Source organism: Carettochelys insculpta, chromosome 2 (assembly GCF_033958435.1).
Source record: "Carettochelys insculpta isolate YL-2023 chromosome 2, ASM3395843v1, whole genome shotgun sequence".
Lineage (NCBI taxonomy): Eukaryota > Metazoa > Chordata > Testudines > Carettochelyidae > Carettochelys > Carettochelys insculpta.
In genome coordinates, this window is record NC_134138.1 from 131395695 (window position 1) to 131420952 (window position 25258).

The 25258-nt window shown below is 41.4% G+C and overlaps 2 protein-coding genes across 2 annotated transcripts in view; one reads left to right on the forward strand and one right to left on the reverse strand.

Annotated features, from left to right (window-relative positions):
- Positions 1–1877: 1877 nt before the first annotated feature.
- On the reverse strand, positions 1878–23251 carry LOC142009545 (myosin light chain kinase family member 4-like). The gene is made up of 3 exons (XM_074987765.1): positions 23135–23251; positions 4758–5016; positions 1878–2012 (listed from the first exon to the last, which is right to left on the reverse strand). The coding sequence occupies exons 1-3, from the start codon at positions 23188–23190 to the stop codon at positions 1992–1994; spliced, it is 336 nt and encodes a 111-aa protein (XP_074843866.1). The 5' UTR covers positions 23191–23251; the 3' UTR covers positions 1878–1991.
- Positions 10041–25258, forward strand: part of WRNIP1 (WRN helicase interacting protein 1) — a 31337-nt gene continuing 16119 nt past the window's right edge. The window contains exons 1-3 of the mRNA XM_074987764.1: positions 10041–10903; positions 21860–22051; positions 23196–23440. Of these exons, the coding sequence (XP_074843865.1) occupies positions 10184–10903; positions 21860–22051; positions 23196–23440 (1157 nt within the window). The 5' untranslated portion in view covers positions 10041–10183. The remainder of the gene's footprint in view (positions 10904–21859; positions 22052–23195; positions 23441–25258) is intronic.

Here is a 25258-nt window from a genome sequence, read left to right on the forward strand (position 1 = left end):
TATTTTCTGCAATAGGTAAAGTTGTGGAAAGAGACTCTTTGCTTCAATATTTCCTGCAACCATCAATGACATGAATTAAAAGACAAGGACCCATGGTCATCCACTGGCCTCTTTTCACATACAGGATGTAAGATGTCAGAATGATAATCGGCTGCGTCCTTTCCCCCTCTGCTCCTGCACCAATGGAGCTGCCAGTTTGAATTCCAACTGGCATGTGCACTAGCTACAGTTAGGTCCTAGAGCTAAATATTGGTACTAGATCTGGATGAACAACTGTTAAAACAATTCAACAGAATATTGGGATCTTGATTAAATAAATTTTCCCACAAAAGCTGTCTGCTTTTTTGTAAAAAAAAAAATGTTCATCTTTTTATAGGAAAACAGACCAAAAAACTCTCCCAAACATTACAATTTTGGGGGTGGGTAGAAAAAGTCAAAATTCTCTACCAAAAGTTTCAATGAAAACTTATTCTGGTTGCTTGTCAAGGAGAAAAAATAACATTTGCCAACTACCTCCATGGTGGACTGCCCTGGCAACTGTCTACCGAGGTGCGGATGCAAATTCCTCACGCCTCATTAGCATAAAGTCACATGATTTGGAGTCCAGAGGACCGTTCTTCCGGACTCCAAAACACCGTGTAGAAGTGTGGCCATGGGGAGGCTTCCGGAAGGAAGTCCTCCTTCTGGAGGCCCTTTCTTCCAAAAAATTGTTGGGAAGAAGGGGCCTCTGGAAGGACTTCCTTCCGGAAGCTCCCCCCAGGGCCGTGCTTCTACATGGTGTTTTGGAGTCTGGAAGAACGGTCTGGACTCCAAATCACGTGATGTTATGCTAATGAGGCATGGGGAATTTGTATCTTTCACTCCATGTATTAGCATGCCACTTCCAAAGGAAGTGGCCTGTGTAGAAACAGCCAAAGAGAGCGGGAACCCAAGCTAGTGGGTCACAGAAAGGCTCAGTGGTACCTCAGTTCCAAGCAGCACCTCAGGGGAGAATCCACAACACCCATATTATTTAAAACAGTGGACTGTTTTTGTTCTTGTTACCCCTCCTTTTGGATTTCGGTAATCATTTTGAACATGCAGATTTCAGCTCTATTTGCTGTCAAACTACACTCCCTTACCAACAGAGAGCCGGGGTGGAGACCAAGGGTAAACTCCTGGGACTACTGAACTACTATGAAAGAGCTCCCATTAAATTCAGTGGGGCAGGATGTTATCTTGTAATAAGAGCAGTCTGAAGTCAACCAAGTTAATCAGACACAGTTGAGCTTGACAGTGATTGACTAAAATAATGAGACTATCAGTTAATGCCAAAGCTCTTGAGCTGTGTGCTTCATTACATCTTCTTCTTGATGGTCACTCAATAAGGAGTAGGATGTCTTCATGTCACCCTCCTGTTTGTGAATCTGTTGATGGCTAATCAGCCCAATTCTGCAGCTGCAAATCTTAATGCAAGGCTATAGCAGGTCTTCAGATACAGATATAGTTTGAAGGGACAAATTCTTCCTGACTGCAGTTGCACAACTTTATGTGAAGCCAGTGGAAGCTATGGTGCACATTTTCAAAGGCAGAGTTTGAGACATAGAAATGTAATTCTAGGTACGCTGATTGAGGGAAACAGAACATTCTGCATATTAAAGTTGATCACAGAACTGCCACACACTTTTTTTCTTATTAACGCTCATGCTTTTAGTCTCTTGCCATTGCAACTGAATATTCTTTAAATTAACCCCATATGTTTGCAAAATTAACAGGAAGGGCCTATTCTGAACCCTGGATCAGAGGGAACAAAAATATATGCAAAAACAGAGAAAGAATATGTAATTTGTCATAACCCTTTTTTAATTGAGTTAGGAACATGTCATCTCTTCCAGGGTGTGAAGAAGACTGCCAACGAGAGGGATTGATTTTGAGCCAGTTCATGAATCTGATCTTGCAGCAGTTACTTGTTTTCCAAAGCTTTGTTCTAATGGTGCCTTGGGTGTTTATCTTCAAATTAGGCTTTTGTTTTTCTAAAAAGAAGTTATATTGAAAATAAGATAAGGTCCTCATATTTATTTAGAAAAGTGACATCTGTAGAAACACAACTGTTTCCTGGGGGAAGTGTTTGTTCTTCTGTAATTAATCCACTTGGCCTCTGATAATGTTCACCTCTCAAACAAACATATTATTTATGAATATTCTGAATATGTATATTCACCTCCCCCGCCCGCTAACCTCACAGGTATGTTTTGTGGGCTTGGTACTGCTTCCACTGAGTTCAATCCCCCACACACTTTCTCCTGCACATCCATGCGTTCCCGCCAGTCCAATTCCAGCTGTCCTGACTATTTTGGCAAAAGTGGGCATTTGTCCCATTTGCTCTTGCCAACTGGTGAAGCAAGAGCAAATGCCCAGATTTGCCAAAGTGGGGTGAAGGGAAACAAAATGGGGAGCACAGAAGCAGCTCAGGCCACCTCTGGAGGTGAGGAAGGGGGCACTCAGGCCAGACCCTGCAGTGTCTCATTTTCTCTTTGGGAAATATGGACGCCCTCACTCAACAAGTTCAGCTAAGTATTTAGGCACTACATTTAACAACATGTCCTAAGCGCTGTGTTGAATAAGGATCTAGGAGTGTTGCTACAGACTTTTGGGGGAGTTAACTTGGGACTAGTATTAGGAAAATCATGATTTAAGATGGTATTTTTGTAATTCTTGGTCCAAGGAAGACATCAGAATGGTACTAAAACTGAACTACACCACCTTTTAACTTGAGGAAGGTTGTTCTTTTGGACAGACTGTTGGACAAGACAAGGACGACAGAATCTTGCTTACTTCTTTTCCTCCTGCATTCTTGCCATCAGACACACCTCTTCAAATGAGCCTCAACATTTTTCACACAGGTTCCAGCCACACGTCTAGCAAAGCACCGACTTTTGAAACATGTCAAATGTGATGAAGCAGGAATCAATGAATAGACACATTTCTCCCCATCATGGGAAATAAGCTTGCAACCACTCAAGACTACTACTTGATATTTGTAGGAAGACTAAGAAATTCTAGCTTAGATGTATGGCTCTGTGCTGATTAGAAGAAGACTTGGTTTTGATTCTTTTTTGACTCTCTCAAGCCACTAGGGAGGGAGGGGACACTAAGCCATGGGTGTCCAAACCTTTTGGCTTGCCTGGGCCGCATTGAGTGAAGAGGAATTGTCTTGGGCCGCATATAAAATATATAATATAGTTAATGTATATAAATCACATAATAATGTTAAAAGTTTACGATCTTGTGGGGCCGCGTTACTAGCTGTCCAGGGCCACATGCGGCCCGGGGGCTGGACACGCCTGCACTAAGCAATGACCATGGCATGTAAATCACATTCTTTAATTCCAAGTTATTGTAAAAATCTCCACAACTAATTTTGTCCTTGAACAGTATCCTATGCAATCAGCAATATTTGTAAAATATATATCCACCAGCAACAAATTTACAATGCCAATTTTGTATGGACAATCTGTTTGCAATAAACTGAAGATGATAGAAATGCTGGGTTTACTGTAGTAGTGGCTATCAGTTCTGCCTTCCTATCCCTGCCTTCTACATTCTTGTTATCTGACAGTGGATTGAAATGAAAGAAACCTTACTGTAACAACAGGAAACCGCTCCATTCCAAGTCCCTGAAGATAAGGATGTTGTAGCAGGCAGAAAAAAGGGAAATGGACAGGGAGGGGTGTATGTTAGCAATACTGATTTTAACTTCCCCATTCCATTCTGATAATTATGACTTTAATACTGACGCAACCCTCATTTTGGAGAGTTAGTAGATTCCCCACCATCCAGAAAATAGCCGTTTAGTCATGGGGACTAGTAACTTTTGAAGCTTGCATAAGGACCCAGAAAAACCTAAGAGTCTTGATTTTACCTTGAAACTGACTGGAGTTAAATGTATTTTATACATATAAGAGGAATTTTTTTATAACACATATAGTATTTTCTTTTTTAAAATACTAACAACAATAGCAGCACACCTAATGATAAAAGAATTATTTTCTCCTAAAATGTTATGATGAAAATAATGATTAAAAATAAATTAAAAACAAAATGTCTTGGTATTAAATATAAAAGCAAATATCTCGTAATAGCTTTAAAATTATATTAATGTCTCTCAGGTTGCCATCTATAAAATTTGAATATTTAACTTTTCCCTGAATTCTACTCCCACGGATAAAAACTAAAACATATGTAATTTTTCACAAACTGGTGTGCGAACAAATGATTTCTCATTGCACTGGTTCTGAGTACTGCTCCCCAACTATTGTCTGAATTACAAGGCAGTAGACTCAGAATATCCTCTTGCTTTTGCCCTTAGTAAATAACTTGTATGCTGTGGGTCTATTACCGCTGCTGTAGAAGTCAATAACCTCCCATTTACATCATTGAGTGGCATGCAAAGATTTACATATTTCTGAACAATATTCCAGAATTTTCTAACTTGGAAGCCTGCTAAACTAGGGAATCAAGTAAATAAAGACTTAAATAAGCAGCCTGCTTTTTCAGGGCTCTTCTGAAAAATCAGGCAGTGTGCCTAAATACAGATTTACTTGCCTAACTTTAGGCATCCTAGTTTGAAAATCTCTCAAAACTACAGTAAGTGCATTATACTGAAATAAAATATGAAAAGTATCATGAACAGTGAAATTTAACTGTACTAAGACTTGTGAGAGCAAGAGAGCGCATGCACACAAAGGAGGGAGGGTAATATTTCTGTAGCTGGTTACCTCTTTATCTTCTGTGCTGGGCTCTGGTTCACTGATTCTTTCTTCCCAAAAGCTTCTCACCCTCTCCACCTTTTCCAAGCACTGAAAAAAAGCCATTTTGCCTAGTTTGGTACTCCTGTATTGTGAATTGATTTCTTCCAGCCTGGTAATCTTAAATAGCTTTGTGTTGTACCCGATTAGGTTGCCATCTAGATCGCTCTCCAGCTTGGTTTCATAAATTAGCGAATACTCCTGATGTCTGACATCTTCCTCTTCTTGTCTGTAATGAGGAGAAAAAAATGAAATATTAACATGACACATTTTAGTTTAGAAACAAATCAGCCATATAATACAAACCTTGTACATTTTTTTCCTCTTAAGAACTGTGAGTGGATTTAGTTGTTAGAAAAATACAGGATTAATAGCACTAGCTAGAACCACGTATCTTCTGGACTGATAATGTTCATCCTATATATCGAGGTTCAGGCAATAAATAATTAAAATGAATTTCTTTACATTTATTCATTGTTATCATATGCTGTTTTGGAGTTTATCTGGAATATTTCAGAGAGTAACTAGAAATTTGAAATATTACACCTGAAATAACTTTTTTTGTAGCTATTACTAGCTAAGATTGAAAAAGAAGCATAATGCTGAGGCTGGTCATCGCTGCCTGTCTTAGATATTATTACCAGTTTTTTAGTGCTTTAGGATCCTAAAGGCTTGATTTCACAAGGAAATTGGCTAGAATAACTATTGCAGACTAAGCTATTCTTCAATATCTATTCCAAAATAGCTCACCCTATCAACCTTCTATTCTGGAATAAAAATGATTTTATTCCACTTTGGAAGAACACTAATTATTCTGGAATAAAGTAACTATTATTCTAGAATAATGTTCACACAGGGAGCTCTTCTGGTAAACTTCCCTATGTAGACAAGCCCAAAATTCCATTTTCACGTCTGCATAAAAAATGTGTTGCATTTACACATTGAAAAAAATGTCTCCTTGTATTATAAACTTTGATGGGTGACAGTGGAATCTAACATTTCAATAATAAAGGAAAGGAACTCTCAACTTAGTCTAGACCTAAAATCTAAAGTGAATAAAATGTGTAAATTATTTCTGTAAGCCTTGCCTTGCAGTGGCATAAACCCAAATAATACAACACCTTTGTGCTACTTAATGCACATAAGAAAGCCGAAATACACTGCTTAGTTGCACTGTTTATTGTTTACATTTTGCTTAATCTGGACAAACACCGTAAATTATACAAAGTAAACTATATTTTAAATAGCGTTCACTATTATTAGTAACACAGATACTTAACTTGGTATAATATAGGAGTATGTAAGTTATGAAACGTGATTTTCATTTGGTCACTTTTCCTTTAAATAGAACATTTATTTGAAAGTGTTTAAATTAGATGTGTGTGTACAGACGTACAGGTTGTGCTAGATCAATACATCTTCCAGTCAACCTTGTCCCACCCATTCCTGGAACAGTGCGTTGTTGCTGAGTTGTGAGTCCCCAGTGGAGGACAGAGATTCTTGGAGCCTTTTTCCTTCTCTAAACCCTACTAAGTAGGCTTTCTACCTTTGCTATGTGCATGAACTACTTGAGCTGGTATATTTCAGGACTGAATATAGTCCACAATATATTCTGAAGATTGCTTTAAGCAAGTGTTTGGAGAAAAAAATTTAAAAGCTATTAGACCAATTACAGGCTGCAACCCAGGTATACTTCTGTGGTGCCCATTACACAGTTTCAGATGTTCTGAGATGCTTTTTAACTACAAAATGCAAAGAATGCTTCATCCTGTGATAAAAGCATCCCAATTGGCAAAAAAAACAAAATTAGGCCCTCTGTAATCACGTAAGACCAAATCCTTCCCCAGCTCACGATTACCAAATGTGTCGATCTGTCTAAGGAGACTGGCATGTCCTAATAAAAAGGGAACATTGTTCCCTAACTTGGGGTACGCAAAGTGGGGGGCGCGCAGAGTGTAAAATTTCATAAGCATGATCGGCTGCTGGGACTTAGGCTCATCCATCTCATTAAAAATGTTGAAATATGTTACTCTTTTTATGTATGTGTAGTCATGGTTATATACCAATTAATAGAGCTTTTACATTCCATGCATTTATTTTCTTACACATGCCAAAAGGTGGGGGTTTTTTTATATATAAACATAACTAAAATTTCCAAGGATTTGGCTCACATTGGACAGAAAGAGGGGGTGTGAACTGCTAATTGCAGGGACAAAAAGTAGGGTCAGACATAAAAAGTTTGTTCACCCTAGCTAACTGATGTTCATTCAACCAGGGGAAATATTGAAGCTGTGACCAGGCAAAAGATGCTGTGGATCTTGGCTCACGGCTAGAGCACTACCAAATTCATGGTTCACCTTGGTCAATTTGCGGTTACAGGATGTAAAAAAATTGTAAATTTCATGCTTCAGCTATTTAAACCTGAAATTTCACAGCACTGTATTTGTAGGAATTCTGACCCAAAAAATAAAGAGATGTGGAGAGAAGAGCTACTGCAGGGGGTACTGCAGTAATACTACCCTTACTTCTATGCAGCTGCCTTCAGAGAAGGGCAGCTGGAGAGCAGTAGCTGCTGAAGGCAGAGCCACCGGCAGCAGCACAGAAGTAAAGATGGCCTGGTATGGTATTTCCACACTTGCTTCTGTTCTGCTGCCTGCAGAGCTGGGCACTCAATCAGCAGCTATCTTTCCCCAGCTCTGACAGTAGCAGTGCATAACTAAGGATGGCACGGTATGATATTGCCACCCCTAGTTCTGTGCCACTGCTGGAAAGGTGCTGCCTTCACAGCTATGTGTCTGGCTAATAACTGCAGCTTTCCATCTACCCAACTCTGAAGACAGCACAAATAAACCTTCTTGTTCCCCTGCAACACCCTTTTGTTACAGGATCTGCAGTTTGAGAAACGCTGGTCTCATACAGATTTCACGATCTGTGATATGTTTTTCACGGCCATCAACTGGATAGCACCCTATTCAGGTTAGTGTTACAGAGGGCAGGCAGCAAAGAAGGAAAAAGAAGAGGGCCCATTGCCAACGTACTAGTTCACTACTCTCCTTTATTATCTTAACCCTTCCCTGAAACAACATGGTAAACAAAGGAAGGCTTCCAGGATTCAAACAATTATGGATTTCAACAGCAGTGACCATCACTACTACCCTGATAAGATATACAGCAGAACGCTACCAGCACACTCTGGTAACCTGGAGAACCAGAAACCTGTGAGACTGGTGAGCCTTCTCTTACTACAGAAACGGGATTCCTCGGTCCTAATTCTACCTGCTAACTTTGTGTACTGGGCTGAGCTGGTGAGAAGGGAGAAGAGGGACCTAGAACAGCTCTTCAGCTAGAACTTGCTTTACTCCACGTTCTGTTAAGTGCTGTGCAAACTTTTGGGCCTGGTGTTAAAAAGAACCAATAAGCCTTCATCACAATTTTTAACCAAAACTTCATCAGTTATCTTTTCTACATACCAGTATTTTGCCAGATACTTTCAAGATTTAAGTCAGAAAACAGCTACTATTTTACAGTAGCCAGACTTGTTTACATCTCAGTTCCCCAGCACAGTACATCTTAACATTAGACAGACCTGGAAAGTTACAAGATAGGAACAGTTAAAACAATTAAAAGTAAATGTGTAATAGGAAAAAAAAACACCACCATATAACTTGGAAAGATTTACCACTGGAACAATTTTAGCTGATGAACGATGATGCTAACTATACTACTTATTAACCTTTCCTGTTTCGTAAGTAAAAAGCTATGTTTTATACAATGTAAGGTATTGGGAAGACTTTAAAAAAAAAACCCTAACTTTATTTAAAAAAAAACTAACAACTGATTCTTCTCAGTAAAAGAAAAGAAACAACAACCTTCAGGTGTTTTGATAAATGGCCTGTGAATTTAAAAAGGCAAACACATGGGGCCCAATTCTGATTTTATTTATATGAATGTGAAATCAAAGAAACTCTATGAAGTAACAATTATCAGAGGGGTAGCCATATTAGTCTGTATTCACAAAATCAATGAAAAGTCCTGTGGCATCTTACAAACTAACAGATTTTTTTGGAAAATAAGCTTTCATGGACAAAGACCCACTTGGTCAGATGCATGTCACGAAGTGGGTCTTTGCCCACGAAAGCTTATGCTCCAAAAAATCTGTTAGTCTATAAGATGCCACAGGAGTTCTTGTTGTTTTTATGAACTTACAGTTCACAATTTGCTTGCAGGACTCAGGATTTATTTTAAAAATATCTTAAGTGCACAGCCAGAACTTAAGTTTTTGGTCAATTTCAATAGTGATATTACATATCTCAGAGATGTTTAAAAAAGTAAATGATTTTTTCAGTTTCACATGGAGATATGATATTGATATAGGAATTCATAGTAGCAATGGTCATTGCTAAGAAGTGCACTACATAATAAAAGAAAAAAGAGGTGATAAAAAGAAATGGAGAAAAAAAAAGTAGGACCACTTGCATATGCAAAGTTAACCATGTACAACTGGGTGGATCAGTGCTTTAATCTGAGACAAATTATTACCAGAAATATTTTGGTGACAAAAGAGTGATTTTTTTTAAAAAAACGAACAAATAAGAATCTTTAAAGGATTCTTATTCCTAATTTTTCAAAATACTATCCAGTAACTCCAGTGACGGGCAACAGCAGACACCCAAACAAAATAATCTGGAATAAAAATATGTTTGAACACTTTCCAATAATATAGATTTTCACATGCAATCCAACAATTTTTAAAAGCAAGTAACCCCTCCTGGACTGCACCCAACCATCCTCATTACTTTGGGCTACACAGGGGAAGCCACTAGTAAGTCACACCCAGGATGTCTCAGGAGTGAGGAAGAGCTCCCTACAGTAGGAAAGCCGGCCTCTGACCAGCAGACACTTGTCTCAGGGTGAAAAGACACACAGAAACAAGCAGTCCTGGAGCAACACTTTTCTTTACTTGATAATGAGCTTTTGTGGGTCAGACCCAGACATATATATCGGCTTTTCAGACCCGTGAAAGCTCATCGCCTCATAAATAAAACTGTTAGTCTCCAAGGTGTCACAGGACTGCTTGTTTGCGACGCTCCAGACAAACAGGGCCACCCGCTGGCACAGCCTGGGATGCACAGAGAACCAGAGGCCGCGAGCAGAGACACTGGGGTGTTGCCAGACCCCGGACTGAAGTGGGTTCCATCCTACACAGAGCTCGCCCCATTCGCATTGTCCCAGCAGCGAAGAGGCCGCCCCGGTGCGGGGTTTGCGGGGCGCAGGGCTGGAAGCGCCAGGGGAGCAGGAGAAACCTGGCTACAACTTCCCGCATCTGCTCCCGAGCAGGGAACCAGGTCCCGCCGGCCCGGCCCGCACCGCAGCAGGACTACACCTCCCGAGGGGCTATGCGCCGCAGCCGCCCACGGGAGGAAGAGACGGGATGGTCACTTCATTTCCCGCCTTGCGGCGCTTGCGGAAGCGGCTGCTCTGCCCGGGCTTGCCGGAGCCGCGGGGACATGGAGTGGAGCGGGGCGCAGGCCGCCCCGCTGGTGCGCTGCCCGGTGTGCCTGGGAGAGCTGCCCGCCGCGCACATCAACGCGCACCTGGACGGCTGTTTGCAGGAGGCGAGCGATGGGGGCGAGCAGGAGCGGGGCCCGCCCCCCTCCAGCAAGAGGATGCGGCTCTCCATGCCGCTGGGGGCCAGCACCAGCAGCAGCAGCAGCCAGGAGGAGCCGGAGGAGGGTCGCGGCCCCCCAGCTGCCCCTATGTTCCCCCTGTTCAACAAGGGCCGGGCGCCCACCCTGGGAACGCCAGGCAGGGCAGCGGGGTCTGGCATGGGCGGAGCCGCCGCCGCTGCAGCCCGAGGGCCGGAGCAAGGGGCAGCCCCGGCGCCAGCCTGCCCACGGCCGCCCGCCAGCCCTGGGAGCCACGCGGCTGCCCTGAGTGGGGAGACCGTGGCCCAGAAGCTGGAGGGGAAGCCCCTGGCCGAGAAGCTGCGGCCGGCTGCCCTGGGGGACTACGTGGGGCAGGATCAGGTGCTGGGCGAACACACCCTTTTGCGGTCCCTGCTGGAGGCCCACGAAATCCCCTCGCTCGTTCTCTGGGGACCTCCTGGCTGCGGCAAGGTGAGTGGCGCCCTGGCCGCCTGAGTGGCTCCCCGCTTGGGCCCCAGGCAGCGCTGCCTCCTGCCCAGAGCACAGCCCTGCTGCCACCCCAATCCGCGCACACTGACACCGGCCTCGCAGATTCTGCCCAATGCTGAGCCGGAGAGGGAGGTGGCAGTTCTACAAACCACTTCCCTCCTGTTCTCTGCTCTGGCTTGGAGATCCTCTGCTCACCCAGTTCAATAAATACTCAGCAAAGCAGGCAAAGGGATGAGGCAATAGGATTTATTGGACCACCATCTTTTTGATGAGCGAGTCCAGTTTGTGAGCCAGACAGCACACTTCCCCTGGGCTGTGTGGCTCCAAAATGGGTCTCTGTTACCCCCCCAGAAGCTGGTCCAATAAAATATACGGTCTCACCCACCTTATCTCTCTAATAGCTGGGATGGACAGGGCTATAATAACCACTGTGCCCTTCCTTGCAGTCCAGCTCTTCTAGGTATTCTGTTTAGCCTGTGCATTTCCCTAGGTCTGAGTGATGTTGTCAGTGCTATAGGGCAGTGCCTACGGGGCTTATTATATGGCCTTCCCTGGCACTATTTCTGGTGGTAAGCAGGATGCCCATCAGTGTCTCTGTCAGCTCTTGGTAGGACATTGTGGCTACATCTACACTTATGAAAAACTTTGAAATAGCCATGCTAATGACCAAATGGAAGAATACTCATGAGGCGCTGAAATGAACATTCAGCATCTCATTAGCATACCACATTTCACTTGCATGCAGCTCATCTACACAGGGGTCCTTTCCAAAAGGACCCTGCAAGCATCAAAATCCCCTTGTTCCTGTCAACTGAGGGGGATGTCAATGTTTGCAAGGTCGTTTTGAAAAGGAACCCCGTGTAGATGAGCTGCACGTGAGCGAAATGTGGCATGCTAATGAGGCACCGAATATCCATTTCAGTGCCTCATTAGTATTCTTCAGTTTGTCCATTAGCATGGCAATTTTGAAGTTTTTCATAAGTGTAGACGTGGCCCTTATAGAAGATGACTCCCTTTTAGCTTTTGTAAGTTGCAGAGCAGTATGCTTCTGGAGCTCAGCAAATAATAACAAACATGTTCCCTTACCTCAAAAAGTCAGGTAGCAGATCAGTTATTAGCTTCTGATTCATATATTCTAAAGCCAGAAGAGATCATTGTGATCTACTCCAGTGGTGAGCAATTTGCGGGCCACAGCTGGGCCATCAGGCTAATCCACTGTTTGGCCACCAGACATTTTGCTGACGTTAATCATCTGTAGGCATGGTCCTGCCACTGCTTCCAGTGACTTTCACTGTTTCTGGCTAGCGGGAGCTACTGGAAGGGGGGCGCGGTGACAGGGATATGCTCATTGCCCACTGCTGATCTAGTCTGACTGCATGTATAAGAGAGGCCATAGAACATCCCCAAAATAATTCATAGAAATTATTTTTCAGAAAAAAAAATCCAGTCTTGATTTAGCAATTGGTAGTTGAGATGAATCCACAGAGGTGAGAGTGGGTGGGTATGGCGTACAGGTAAGAATCAACTAATACTAGCCTGTACATGACCGCACTGTCAAAACAGCGCTTTAATGTTACTACCCCCTTTGCTCCCCTCTGTTGGTGGCCCTGTTGGCAGGGTTCACCAGTGCTTCCAGACCCTAATATGGGGTCTGCTAATGGAGGGCATTGGGGAAGAGATAAGGGTCCTGGGGTAGCTGCCCCTTTTGCTCCTAACAATTTAAAAAGCCCAAGTTTCTCAGCTGCCAGTGCTGCAGCAGCTGCAACAGTGACTGGGAGACCCGGGTACTTCAAATTATTGCTGGAGCCCCTGGGCTCCCAGCTTCCACTACATGAAAGGCTGACTGGAGGAATAAGTCCCCAGCTCTGCCCCTTCTGCCCGAAGCCCCGCACCGCCCTGCCACTTCCAGGAGCCTGGATCCCCGCCCCCTTGCCAAGCACTCTGGTGTTCCAGATAGTGTAGGCAATAATTTTCACCCTTGAGAATCTACCGTGATCTTTGATAAACTGTTCCTATGATTGGTTGGTCCTGTGATTAAAAAATATGATCTATCAGAATTTACATCTTATAAATGCCATCTCATTGTGAGAAGAATAATATGGTTTCTATTAAAAGTGGGACTTGAAATGCACTCTAAGAATCCTTAGAGTTTGTTTATTTTAGGGAGTGGGATTTATGATTTATTTCTAAGTTAGTTAACTTTCAGCTTTCTCTGATCTCACAGTTCTCTGTTTCTTCCTGCTTCCATACTTATTCCATCCTTTTTATTCACTGACTGATTAATTTAAAAAAGCTACCTGTCTCATAAACTGTTTTGAACTGGGACTATAGGGCTACGTCTACACGTGAAGCCAACATCGAAATACCTTATTGAAATAGGCTATTTCAATGAATAACGTCTACACGTCCTCCAGGGCTGGCAACGTCGATGTTCAACTTCGACGTTGCACGGCACCACATCGAAATAGGCGCTGCGAGGGTACGTCTACACGCCAAAGTAGCACACATCGAAATAAGGGTGCCAGGCACAGCTGCAGACAGGGTCACAGGGTGGATTCAACAGCAAGCCGCTCCCTTAAAGGGCCCCTCCCAGACACAGTTGCACTAAACAACACAAGACACACAGAGCTGACAACTGGTTGCAGACCCTGTGCCTGCAGCATGGATCCCCAGCTGCCGCAGCAGCAGCCAGAAGCCCTGGGCTAAGGGCTGCTGCCCACGGTGACCATAGAGCCCCACAGGGGCTGGAGAGAGAGCATCTCTCAACCCCACAGCTGATGGCTGCCATGGAGGACCCGGCAATTTCGACGTTGCGGGACGCGGATCGTCTACACGGTCCCTACTTCGACGTTGAACGTCGAAGTAGGGCGCTATTCCGATCCCCTCATGAGGTTAGCGACTTCGACGTCTCGCCGCCTAATGTCGAAGTTAACTTCGAAATAGTGCCCGACGCGTGTAGCCGCGACGGGCGCTATTTCGAAGTTAGTGCCGCTACTTTGAAGTAGCGTGCACGTGTAGACACAGCTTAGGTCTGCAGTGCTGTAACATTTTTCTGTGTCTACGCAAAGCCCCATTGCACTCAAATTATCCACTGTCCTTGTGTTTGGGTCTGCCTAACACTATTTCCAGGGTAGAGGTAGACTGCATCTCTCTTTTTATCCTTCCTTTGCTGAAATCTTAGGACGTCTCGATCACTTCTCATTTAAATGGCTGGAAATGCCTTTTTTAAAATATGTTCTCGAAATTCCTGATCTGTAAACTTCAGGTGGTTACTGCTAAACCAAGATGATTCTGTAATGGTGAGAAACAGGATGACATTGCTTTCTATCATCCTCCTTGGGTTTTTTGTCCTTGGTACACCTCAGTATTACCTAGGATCTTATTTTATAAAGAATAATGGGTGACTTGTACATGTGGATACTCTATTTTAGGAAACTAGTCTAATAGGGGAAAGCTAAGAGACAGGAAGAGAGAACCTAAATCAGAATTCAAAGTCAAAATACCTGAGGAAGAAACATGTTTGCTCGTACCACAGTTACTGGGCAGAGGGGTGAAAGCTTTCTGTTGCTCAAAGGTCTGTATCTATCAAAAAGCCCCTCTCCAGGATTAAAGGTTTCTTGTCTAGCTTTTAAAAATCGTTTTAATTAAGTTATTCAGCATCAGTTTACCAAGACAATATAGCAGATAAAAGTAAAATCATTTGATGCATCAAGATCTTATCAAAGCTTAAAAGACCTCCAAATTTTTGAAGGGGGGAAGAAAGTGACCATTTAAACTATTTAGTGATAATCTAAGCAATAAATCAAAAGCTGTTTTGGAGCAAAGAATTGGATAATTTTGCATTTCCCTATTTTTCAGAGGAGTACTTGCCATTATTAATTCCAGTAACACAAAAACCAAAATGTTATCATAAACATATTCCTAATACTTTTTGCTGAATATTATTTAGCTCTATTTTGGGCAAAGGGATATGGAAACAGAAAATATTAAAAGAATAAGCTCATCCAAAACCAATATAATTGTTTCTTCTAGCTTCAGTATTCTTTGAAACTTTGGAAAGATGTTCACTTTTTGTATTAACCTCGTTATGGTTTCTCACTGTTAATTGATTTTTGCATCATCATATCTGAAAAAGAATTAGTAAATTTAAAAGACAAAAGCACAGGAGCTTTTATTAATAATCCTGAAAATCTTTATTAGCCAATGGGAAGTATCAGAATTGTCTGAGGAGTTCAACAAAGCCTGTAGGAATCACAATTTCCCCCTTTTTAAATGTCAAATGAAAACATAACATATGGATATTGAAACTTCAGTATAGGTTTGATGTATTTGTCTTTTTTTTTGGAAGGAGGAAAAGGAAGGGGAGCAGAATTGCCTTTAGTCAAACGTGTCCACTAAAAGCTTTTCTGTCCTTTTGGTCTTATCTCCAGTATGGAGATTCTTTCTAGTGTTTCCTTAAAAATTGCTCTACCATCTTAGTTGTGTTTTTCCATGGAAAAATGTTGACACCATGTGTAATTTATCTTTAAGTGTATCAAACCTTGAATAGACCCTGGATGCCAGAGAAATCATGTCAGGTGAGTGTGTGTTCAAATAGGAATACAGTCAGAGATCGTAAGCTAAATTCAGAAATGGTCATAAGGAGATGTAAATTATACTCCCTTAGATCTGATAACCTCTCTACTCATGTCTCAGGGAAGCCAGTTGTTGCTGCAAGATCATGCAGCAATTTGTAGGCCTCTTACTTGTCATAAAACCATCAATTAGGATTTTTCTGAAGATGCGCCATTGTTTTTTCAGTCCTTTGAAACAGCACAGCAATTCTGCGTTACCTCCTTAAATTCCAAACTGGCAATATCAAGAAAGTGTAACAAACTGTAAACTTCAGAATGGGCTGTACCATCTATTCAAAGAAAATTAATATTCTTTTGGCTAAGAAACATAAGCCTGCCAACCCAATAAATAACCACAAAATTAAAATCCACATGAGCCCCAGTCATGTCATTCAGCTGAAATTAAATATGAGCATACAATTAAGGTATATGAGAAACACTCCATAAAGAGATGTGTCTCATTGTTTTTCTTCAAAAAGTAGAAAAAGGGGTATTCAGTGATACTATTAATATCCACCCATTCTCAGGCTGCAGATGTTCTGTAACATTACTGAATTTTTTTTTTATTCCCTCTACATTAGCAGTTAAACAGTTTTCAGTCCCAGTTCAGGGGATCTTCTGTTGACTGCTGTCAGCAGGAGTGTCAGGAGTAGGGTGGGGTGAAGGTTGAAAGACTAGACAAATGATGCTGAATTCAGCCCTGACTGAATTTATATGTTTGAGGGGGCGTGGTCAGAACTGATAGGACCTCATTAATTTGTCATTAGAAGGGATTTTTTTACTTAATACTGAAAGGTCTGTTGTGTTTTCCAAAAGAAGAACTGTCTACGCATCTTTGTCTCATGGCTCCATTTTTTTTTTTTTTTAAACAAACCAAACAACTATCAACTCTTTGGTAACCCACTTCATTTTATTATGTATCATTCATATTTTACAGCACCCACAGGTATGCTGGTAACTTATTACAATTTTTAATAGTATTCCTAACCTTCATAAAAAATGAGCAGACGGCATGTAAGTAGACAGCACTTTGAAAGAAATGCCATGCTTATCTAGGAGTGGATCCTGACTGTTCAAATTTTTTTAACAAAAAAAAAAAAAAAAAGAATGTCTTATGAATGTGTGCAATGACCCAGCTGCTTAAATCCAAGCTTGCAACTTGAGTAAGCTCTGCTGTGATTTATGACACTTTAATGTAGGGATTTAGATTTTTGCTTGTCTGCCATGGGACACCCAATTTTAGTAAAGAGACAGCAGAGGGATGTCCACACCAGTAGTTCAAGCACAGAATTACTTTGGTCTTAAGGATAAGCTTTGGGGCTGCAAGAATCTAAACAATTTTCTATTTCAGTGTGGTAACCTTCCTTTTCTTTTTTTAAGGCATGATATTTACCTGTAGGAAAAAAAATATAGGTAACTGGGTATCTGGGACACTGTTGTTTAGAAAATTTAGGGCAGAGAGCATGTAGCCACTGCTGCCTGGGTTTGCATGTGCAATCCTATACTACGTTAATGTAGGTAGTGTTGATAGGACTGTGTAACACCAAAACATAGCAAGCTGTCCTTGCAATTTGTATTACATTTCATTGGGCTTATTTTTATCTGTTTTTCACCAGTCACTTTTTTTTTGCTTTATTCAAAACTTCATCATGACAAAATGCAAAATAATTGCAGATTGAAATTCTTGTTTCTTGGGTGTAAAATATGTTGTAACTGATTTCACGTACAACCCTTTTTCTATAGAGTAATGGGGTTATCATCTGAACTATCTAAATGTTTGATTACATTTTACGTCACCTTCTAATCCTTTTCAGCCTGAGCTAAAGCCCATTGAAGTCAGTGAGAAGCTTTCCATTGCTTTCAGGGAGCTTTGGTTCAGGTCTTAACTAAGAATCAAGATGGCTTTTGTAACAGCACAGAGCTTAAAATTAAAAGCAGATGAAAAGTGAGTATCTCACTGTCATTAAGAGCCAGTCTCCAAATGTAATGGATTCAATTCTGATCTTGGTACTGGTGTAAGTTAGGAGCAAAGTTGTGCAAATAACGTTTGTTTGTTTGCTTGTTTTTTAGTTTGCAGATATTTTTCGAGGGTGCGGGGAGAACATTTAAGGTCAGACTAAAACCAACATTTTTGGATAATTGATAAATTGGGAATAAATTGCATTTGGGATTGACTGAAATGTGGTCAATACAGAGTTAAATATTTCCTTCAGATCTTGAGCATTTTTTCATTCTTGATTTTTTTTTTAAATAAAATTGAAGGAAATTTTTGAAACAGAAGGCTTAATTTTAAAAAAGTTTAAAGAAAATGTTTGTGCATCAATTCACAGAACGTTCTGGAATCACCAGTTCTGGTTTGTTGTTATATTGCTTTTGTTTCATTTTGTTCTTTGTCCCCGTCACCCTACCCACACCTCCCAAAAAGCTGCCAAAATTTTTTAACCAGCTCTTACTAGGAATAACTTCATTGACATGAATGGAGTGACAATGGTAAAAGTGAGATCAGAATTGGCCCCTTGTGTTTGTAAAATAGTTTGAATATAATGGGACAAATTCAGCTTTTAGGTAAGCAGACACAACTCTGCTTTCAATAAGTATGTTCCAGTAGCTTTGCACATCTTTACACCTATTCTAAATTGGCTTCTGTAAATGCTGTCTCTAATGATTCTGTCTCCAATGGCAAAAGGATTACCGTGAGGCTAGTTCAGTACCTGCTAACACTCGTTGTTTGACTGGGGCCGATCACAGGTTTAGTAAACCCATCACAGGGAACTGCTCTCCTGGCTGGTGTCCTGGGCTCTTGGCGGGGTATGTATCTATGGCACAGCTGTGAAATGAGCACATTCAGCTCCTTTCCACACTGTTCCATCCCAGTTGGTGGTCTTGCACTGTAATAGCAGTCACTCCCAGTGCCACACTTTGCTTTAATAAGCATTGGTTCTGAAACTGTAGACATCAATCTATTGGACCCATCCTGTTCCCATCTAAGTAAATGCCATTGAATTAGATAGGTGTGGGAGCAGGGCTCTAATTGATTATTAGCGAAGAAAACTATCTAAACAAGACATACTTGTACACTGTGCCATTATGAGGAAGCAGACTATTACTTTGCTTAAATGTCTCCTCCAATTTGGGTTGTGTTCTGATGAGAAATATCTTTAATTCAGCTAGTAAACAGGCTTCTGTGTAACAATGAAATGTATCCTCCTTATGTTGTAAAATCTGGGAACTTAATTTCATTTCATATGTGCATATAATATCTGGAGCTTTTTCTCCTTATACCACATTGGATTTTAATAGTGTTCAGATTTAATGTCATCCTCAGAGTGAGCTATTGCTAAATTTCTGGAAAGTGCCATAGTAGTTTGACACATTTCCCTGAGCTCATCTGTGCAAGCAACTGCATTCTTGGGAGCAATTTGTACTTTGGGGTCCTGTTATGTCTCCACTGCAGTATATATCTCCTGGCTTCATTGTAGTTTGATATGCAACAAAAAATGTACAGTATGTTTTTAGCTCTGGCTACAGGCATTTTATCAAAATACGTAAATGAAAAAGTGAACTCATAGCAAACTAATGGGGAAATCTGGACACATTCTATACTTATGAAATGGGCAGTTTAATTCTAGAGGGCCGATGGCATGGAATTATTCAGGCAGAGGCCAAGAAAATGATGATTCCTTTGAGCATTAATTTTGAAATGCTGTGCACCCTGACCTAATGGCAGGACCTCTGCCCTTTTGGGGAGAAGAGTATAGTATCTAGATTCACCAGCTTGAAAACTGTTACCAAGTTCTCAGTTGAAATCTGTGGTCCTCAAGTTTATTCCCCTGAAATGTTTTCCTTTATCCAAATAATTTTTCAGAATATGTAAAAGATTTTATATGCCGGGGGAGAGGTTTAAGGATCCTGGCTCAAATTTGGTTCATAGGAAAATACAATAATTGAAAACTTTTTTGATACCAAAATGAATGCTTTTTAAACAAGTGTCTGATTTGACTTGCATTTATGAATCCTGAATGGATCCTGCATCCTGGCACTTATAGAAGGGAGAAATGAAATGAAAACTAGCTCCCCTGTACTTAGTAAGGTACTTAAGTATATGTCAGTCTTAAGTGTATAAATGGTCCCATTAACATGTTGAATCAGAACCTAAATTCATTGTGACATATGGTTCTCTGAGTGGAGCTGAAGGACCAGTTCAGGAAAGTGAACAGCCAGCTGGTCAAGTCATTCATTTTTTCTGCCACTTTCAGAGAAAATGGGAGATCAGTTTTTGTTTTCAGCCTTTAGATTGAATGAACCAGTGTGTCAGTGCATCCAGTATTTCAAAGTTCAGGTATAATGTCCTGCCACGTTTTCTGAATCATTCCAGTTTACAGGGACCCACCAAGTTCAGTTTTACTTTGGCAACTTATTTCTAAGGTGATTGTGTGTGTCTTTTTTTTCTAGTTTTTTGTTCTGATGTCTTTCCTTCCTGACTAAAGGCAGGTCTGAGTTGTAGCTTGGGTGGTGAGCTCCTGAGTCATCTTACAGAGTTTCAGCACAGTGTTCTAGAGATGGGGTGGTCAAACTGGGGGACGTGCCCCCTCAGACGGGGTGCAAAATTTCAAAAGGGGGGCACAGCACAATTCCCCCCCCCCCGCAGGGGCCCTCTGCTGCCTCCCCACAGCTTGTGCTTATCTACCACACAGCCTGCCTCCCTCCCTCCCTGCCTTTGGCAGAGGGATGGCTTAATTTCCACACACCCCTGTGGGGACCCTCCATTGCCTCCCTGCAGCCGCTCTTGGCTCAGCTGCCTGCCTCCCTGCCCCCACAGTCTCTGCTGTCATTTCTGGTCCCCCTCCCAGTGAGGGGTAAGCTTTTACCAGCACAGCCCCTTGTTTCAGCTTCCCTCAGAGAGTCGGGCTTTTTTTTCTTTTGAGTGCAATTATGTTGATTTTTGTTTAACTTTAACAAGGCTGTCTGAAGGAGTGCGGAGGCCGTGGGGGAGGACATCGTTAAACAGCAGGGAGCTGCTTTCTCCCTCCGCCTCCTGCCAGCTGGGTTGGGCTCTTAAAACAGCAACATGAGCTACCTGGGACTGCTGAAGTTGGGAGGGCTCTTTAAACAGAGTGGGTTTTTTGCTGTAATAGCTGCCTGGGAGGGCTGGGAAAGGTCGCTCCTCAAACATGCTGTGCCTCCATCTGTATAGCAGGTATCCCCTCACCCACTGTGTGCATTGTCCTTGCACCTTTGCAGTTTGTTACTGCCTCACATTGACTGGCACATGCTGAAAAGGTTTTTGTTTTTTTTTATGTTAATGCTACAGAAATTTCTGTTGGTTTGGATTTTATTAGACAGGCTGGGGGCCCCAGCTAATTGCAGGGATGAAATGGGGAGGCCTGAAGTAAAAAGAATGCTCACCCCTGTTCAAGAGCACTTACAAAGGGAAATTAATACTCCTCCCCTTGTCTTTCTCCTCCAGTGAGCCAGCATACTAGGACTGAGTGGGAGAGGTGTGGACTCTGACTCTGGATTGGCTTCAGAACATAAAGCGCACTGAAACCAAATCTAAAGGCACCTTCCATAAGCACACTGACTAGAGCAAGCACGAGATACCTTGTTGCTCCAGTAAGGGTATTCTCTCCCCTTAAGTCACACCTCTCTTACCTGAGACTTAGAGCCAGCTTGGGGACAAGGAGAGGACCTATGTAAGGAAGAGAACATGGTCACTAAAGCAACCCTCCAACAGGTTCTTACTGGCACCATGGGTCAGTCTTAAACTTGTAAATGACTCTTTTTTCCACATCTTTCCCTGAAAGATCAGGTTCACTGCAATGCTCCACTAATTTTGGTCCCTTGGAATATATTTTCAGGATAATCTTTTGGGTTTGTAAGCACTTGTCCTACACATCATTAGTGACATATGTACATCTGTGCCTTATTTGCATTTTTGATTTCCCTCATTTGCATTCCTCTTTTGAAAAAGGAATGCAAGTGTAGACATAGCCTTTGAAGACATGGGTTCCATTTCCTTCAGCGGGTGAAAAAGATAGCTTTCCCAAAAGCTGTGCTAAATTAGGGCATTAACCCTTTCTCTGCTGATACCAAGTCGGAACTTAATATGCAGCTCTGGAAAATGGAAGATGGGGAGTTGGCTGACATCTCTAGTGGGATGTTTTCCCATCTTCCCTGTGCTAGAACAACATAATCTTGCTGTTCTTGAATGTGTCAGCACCCTCTCTAAGTTACAATGCTGCCTGCTTCTTAACTTCTTTCCTTTAAACAAATATTTTCAGTCCAGAATGATTTCAAAAGGCTAGTTTTTTTTCCTCTGTTTCAGACTACCCTAGCACATATCATAGCCAGCAACAGCAAGAAGAATGGTACAAGGTTTGTGACTCTATCTGCGACAAGTGCTAAGACAAATGATGTCCGAGACGTTATCAAGCAAGCCGAGACTGAAAAAAGACTCTTCAAGAGGAAAACCATCCTCTTTATTGATGAGATTCACCGTTTCAATAAATCTCAGCAGGTACTGCTCAGCTAGCTGTCAGGAACAAAGTTTTGATCAACCTCTTATTGCCTTAAAATGTACCTTGGTGCTGGACAGTAAATATTTTGTCTGCCTTCCTGTTTTAATTAACTGCTTGATCTACTCAGAAACTTCATTGGAGAAGTTAAAAGTTAAATTAAATTACTTATTTACATGTCTCAGTTGTATATTGCATGCCTTTCAAGAACTTCAGTTCAAAACTTGATCTGGTTTTATAGCTTTATATGCATTGTCACATGTTACTCTTTTTATTTTAGCCTGAAGAGGAACCTTCATTTCAGTGGTAACATTACATTCTTTTTTAAATTAGAAGCATAGCACTGAGAAGCCTATAGACATTCCTTGGTTGTACATATCCACTCTTTTCTATTGAGAAAAGAAAGCAAACCGAAATATGAAATGTACTTAGATATAGTGCCTTACCACAGTCAATACGGGTTTTTCCTTCTTGGGCATAGTTTCCTTTATTCATATTCTAAATTTTAATTGTGTACCCACAGTTTCAAAACTTCAGATGCTCTTGGTAAAAAGTTTTATAAAAACTGGTAGACACCAACCCAATAGGGTATGACAGGAATAGAATGTAGTTTATATAAATAATTCATAAAACGGATAGGTTCAGAGTTTCCAGTAAAACTTTCTGTAGGCTTTTTAACCTATTCTGTAGAATTTAATGGAGTATTGTCTTTTCCACTGAATTCTAACCGCAGTTCAAAAATTATGGGAAGTATTCTGGTTGGCTGTTAAATTCTTTAGGAGTTTCCATAAGGACAGCTTTTCCTGGTTTTCACTACTCACCAGAGGGAAAAACAGAATCACAGCACTAAATTGTAATGGATTGCATTTTTGTAATGCTGTTCTTTTCAGTACCCCAGTTCATTCTTGGAGAAAGGATCAGGTTATTAAGGTGAACTGATCATGTACTGTGTAAATGAAATGAATTCATTTAGGCAACTGGCTGTTGAACTGTCTAGTCAGTAAGCTTGTAAGGCATATCAAATGGAAGCCTGGAGAACTGCAAGACATTAAAACGTACTTTAAAGTGCCTCATAACATACTCACTTGGGATGATTCAGGTTGTCGTTGATTAAGATCAGTTTTTTCTGTTTCCCTCCCATTTCAGGACACTTTCCTTCCTCACGTCGAGTGTGGGACTGTGACGCTGATTGGGGCAACCACTGAAAACCCTTCGTTCCAGGTCAATTCTGCTCTTCTGAGCCGATGTCGAGTTATTGTTCTTGAGAAGCTTTCCGTTGAGGCGATGGAAGCGATTCTGATGCGGGCTATCAAGTCCTTGGGGATCCGACTGTTAGGCCGAGATGAGCAACACACTGGTTCTGCGAATGGCAGCAACAGCAAGAGCTCTGAGTAAGTGCTTTATGAACTGCCACTGCTGTGTGTTAACACATCTAGCCAAGGAATCTATTGACAGGCTGCCAGAGAGAGCTGCGGGGTGGAGGGTGGGAAGGAAATCTAACCACTCCTAATAGTAAAGAAAAAAGTAGAAGCATATGTTGGATGCTATCAAGGGAAAAAAAGAATACAGAGCATTAGCTACTGGTGAATCCAGCAAATAATCCTACTGTCTGAATTAGGATGGAGTTTTATACTTGGATTTGTAGGCGCTGACTCACTCACAGGATATGTAAATCTGTTCTGCAGCTGAGAGTTTCCTTTGGAAGCCCCTGTCTGGGTCTCTGTCATACCCTTATGCAGTACTTTTTGTTGTTGGTTGTAAAAGCATCATGTTACCGTGAATTGGTAGGTAGGGCATCGCGTGTTACTGATCTTGGGCCCATCTGCCAAAAATCTGCTGTATTTTGCATAATTTGTTTGAATGAGTTTGGAGAGGGAAGCTTTGAGAACCTGTACAGTAAATGAACTGGCTATGTGCCACACAAGACTTTCTCTTCACTTTGTTGAGTGATCAAAATATTAAAAATCTTTCTGTTTCCCTTTTCTAGTTGTCCATATCAAGCACTTTAAAGAAAAAATGTGCTAAAAGTTTGATGATACCCAAGAAACTAAAACCACAATTTCTTCCAAGATATTATTGGGGATATATTATTATTTTAAACATTACAATAATTTCTTGGTAAGCTCAAGCATGAAAATGGTAAAGAGGAGTTGTAATGTTTTCTTGGAAAAGAAATTATCTTTTTTGCTTCTTCTTTCGCAGACTGGAAATTATTTGCATTCATTGTTTTTAAATGGGCAACTAGTGTATTCAAAACAGTGCTTAATGCTGTTCTGCACTAGTTCGTAACACAGAAAATGAGGAACTGTGCAGAAACACCCCTGTAGATATAGAAAATGAGAATGCTGTGTCCCTGGAGAATGTATTTTGTTCTTCTGTTATATTACATGAGTGGTGTGAATTCCTATATTATACAGTTTAGGTCAATGAATGAGGAAATTCTGTTACCTTATTTAGGGCACCATGCCTGACATTGCTTACCCATTTGTTGCTTTTATATATTACACAGGGATGTGAATTATATCTTGGAGAAGGGATGGCTGCCTGTCAACTTTAATATAACAGCACAGCTGTGTTTGCAGCTAAACTCTGACTGGGTTTTGGAGACTTTCCTTTGTGTATGAGATTAAAGTACAAGGCATAGTTTCAGTTGCGTATGGTGAGGGTTTGGGTTTCACTTGACTTCGTATCTGTAACCTTCCACTAGCTCTGGATTAATTAAGCAGTGCAGAGTCAAAAGTCTGTCTAGCATAGTTTCAGGATTTTTTCCACGCGGGGCAGGATCCCCAGTCAGTGACAGAAATGGGGCCCCAGTTTTTAAAAAGTTTAAAAAAAAATTCTAACTTTAAATATTTATTTTCTTTAGTTGTTTTCTGGCATTTCCTGCTTCTTGTCTGGCTGACAATGGTGCTCTTATTAGTCCAGAAATATCCTTTTCTATACATTTTGTTCTTTCTTCTGATTTTTCTTTTCTTCTGTTTGCTTTTCTGCTGTCCTTCTAATTTACTTTTCAATGCATGTTCACTCTTCCCCTTATTCCTGCCACTTTCATCTCCTCCCATCCCTGGTTGCCATTCTTCACCAATCCCATCACCCCAGAATACATCTAGCAGCAGATGCAGCAACTTGAAATTTTATTGTGCTGTCCTGAGAGATAAGCACGCATATTTGAATGTAGTCCAAAGGCCTAAATGTTTTCTATGGTGGTT

What these genes read in the sequence shown, in the direction of transcription:
- LOC142009545 (XM_074987765.1), bottom strand. Translation starts at nt 23,190, where the DNA reads ATGGGAGGGAAACAGAAAAAACTGATCTTAATCAACGACAACCTGAAT. An exon ending in GACAACCTGAATCATCCCAA is followed by an intron (nt 5,017 to 23,134) that starts GTGAGTATGTTA and finishes TCCTCATTACAG; the next exon opens with ACAAGAAGAGGAAGATGTCA. An exon ending in CCAGCACAGAAGATAAAGAG is followed by an intron (nt 2,013 to 4,757) that starts GTAACCAGCTAC and finishes ACTTCTTTTTAG; the next exon opens with AAAAACAAAAGCCTAATTTG.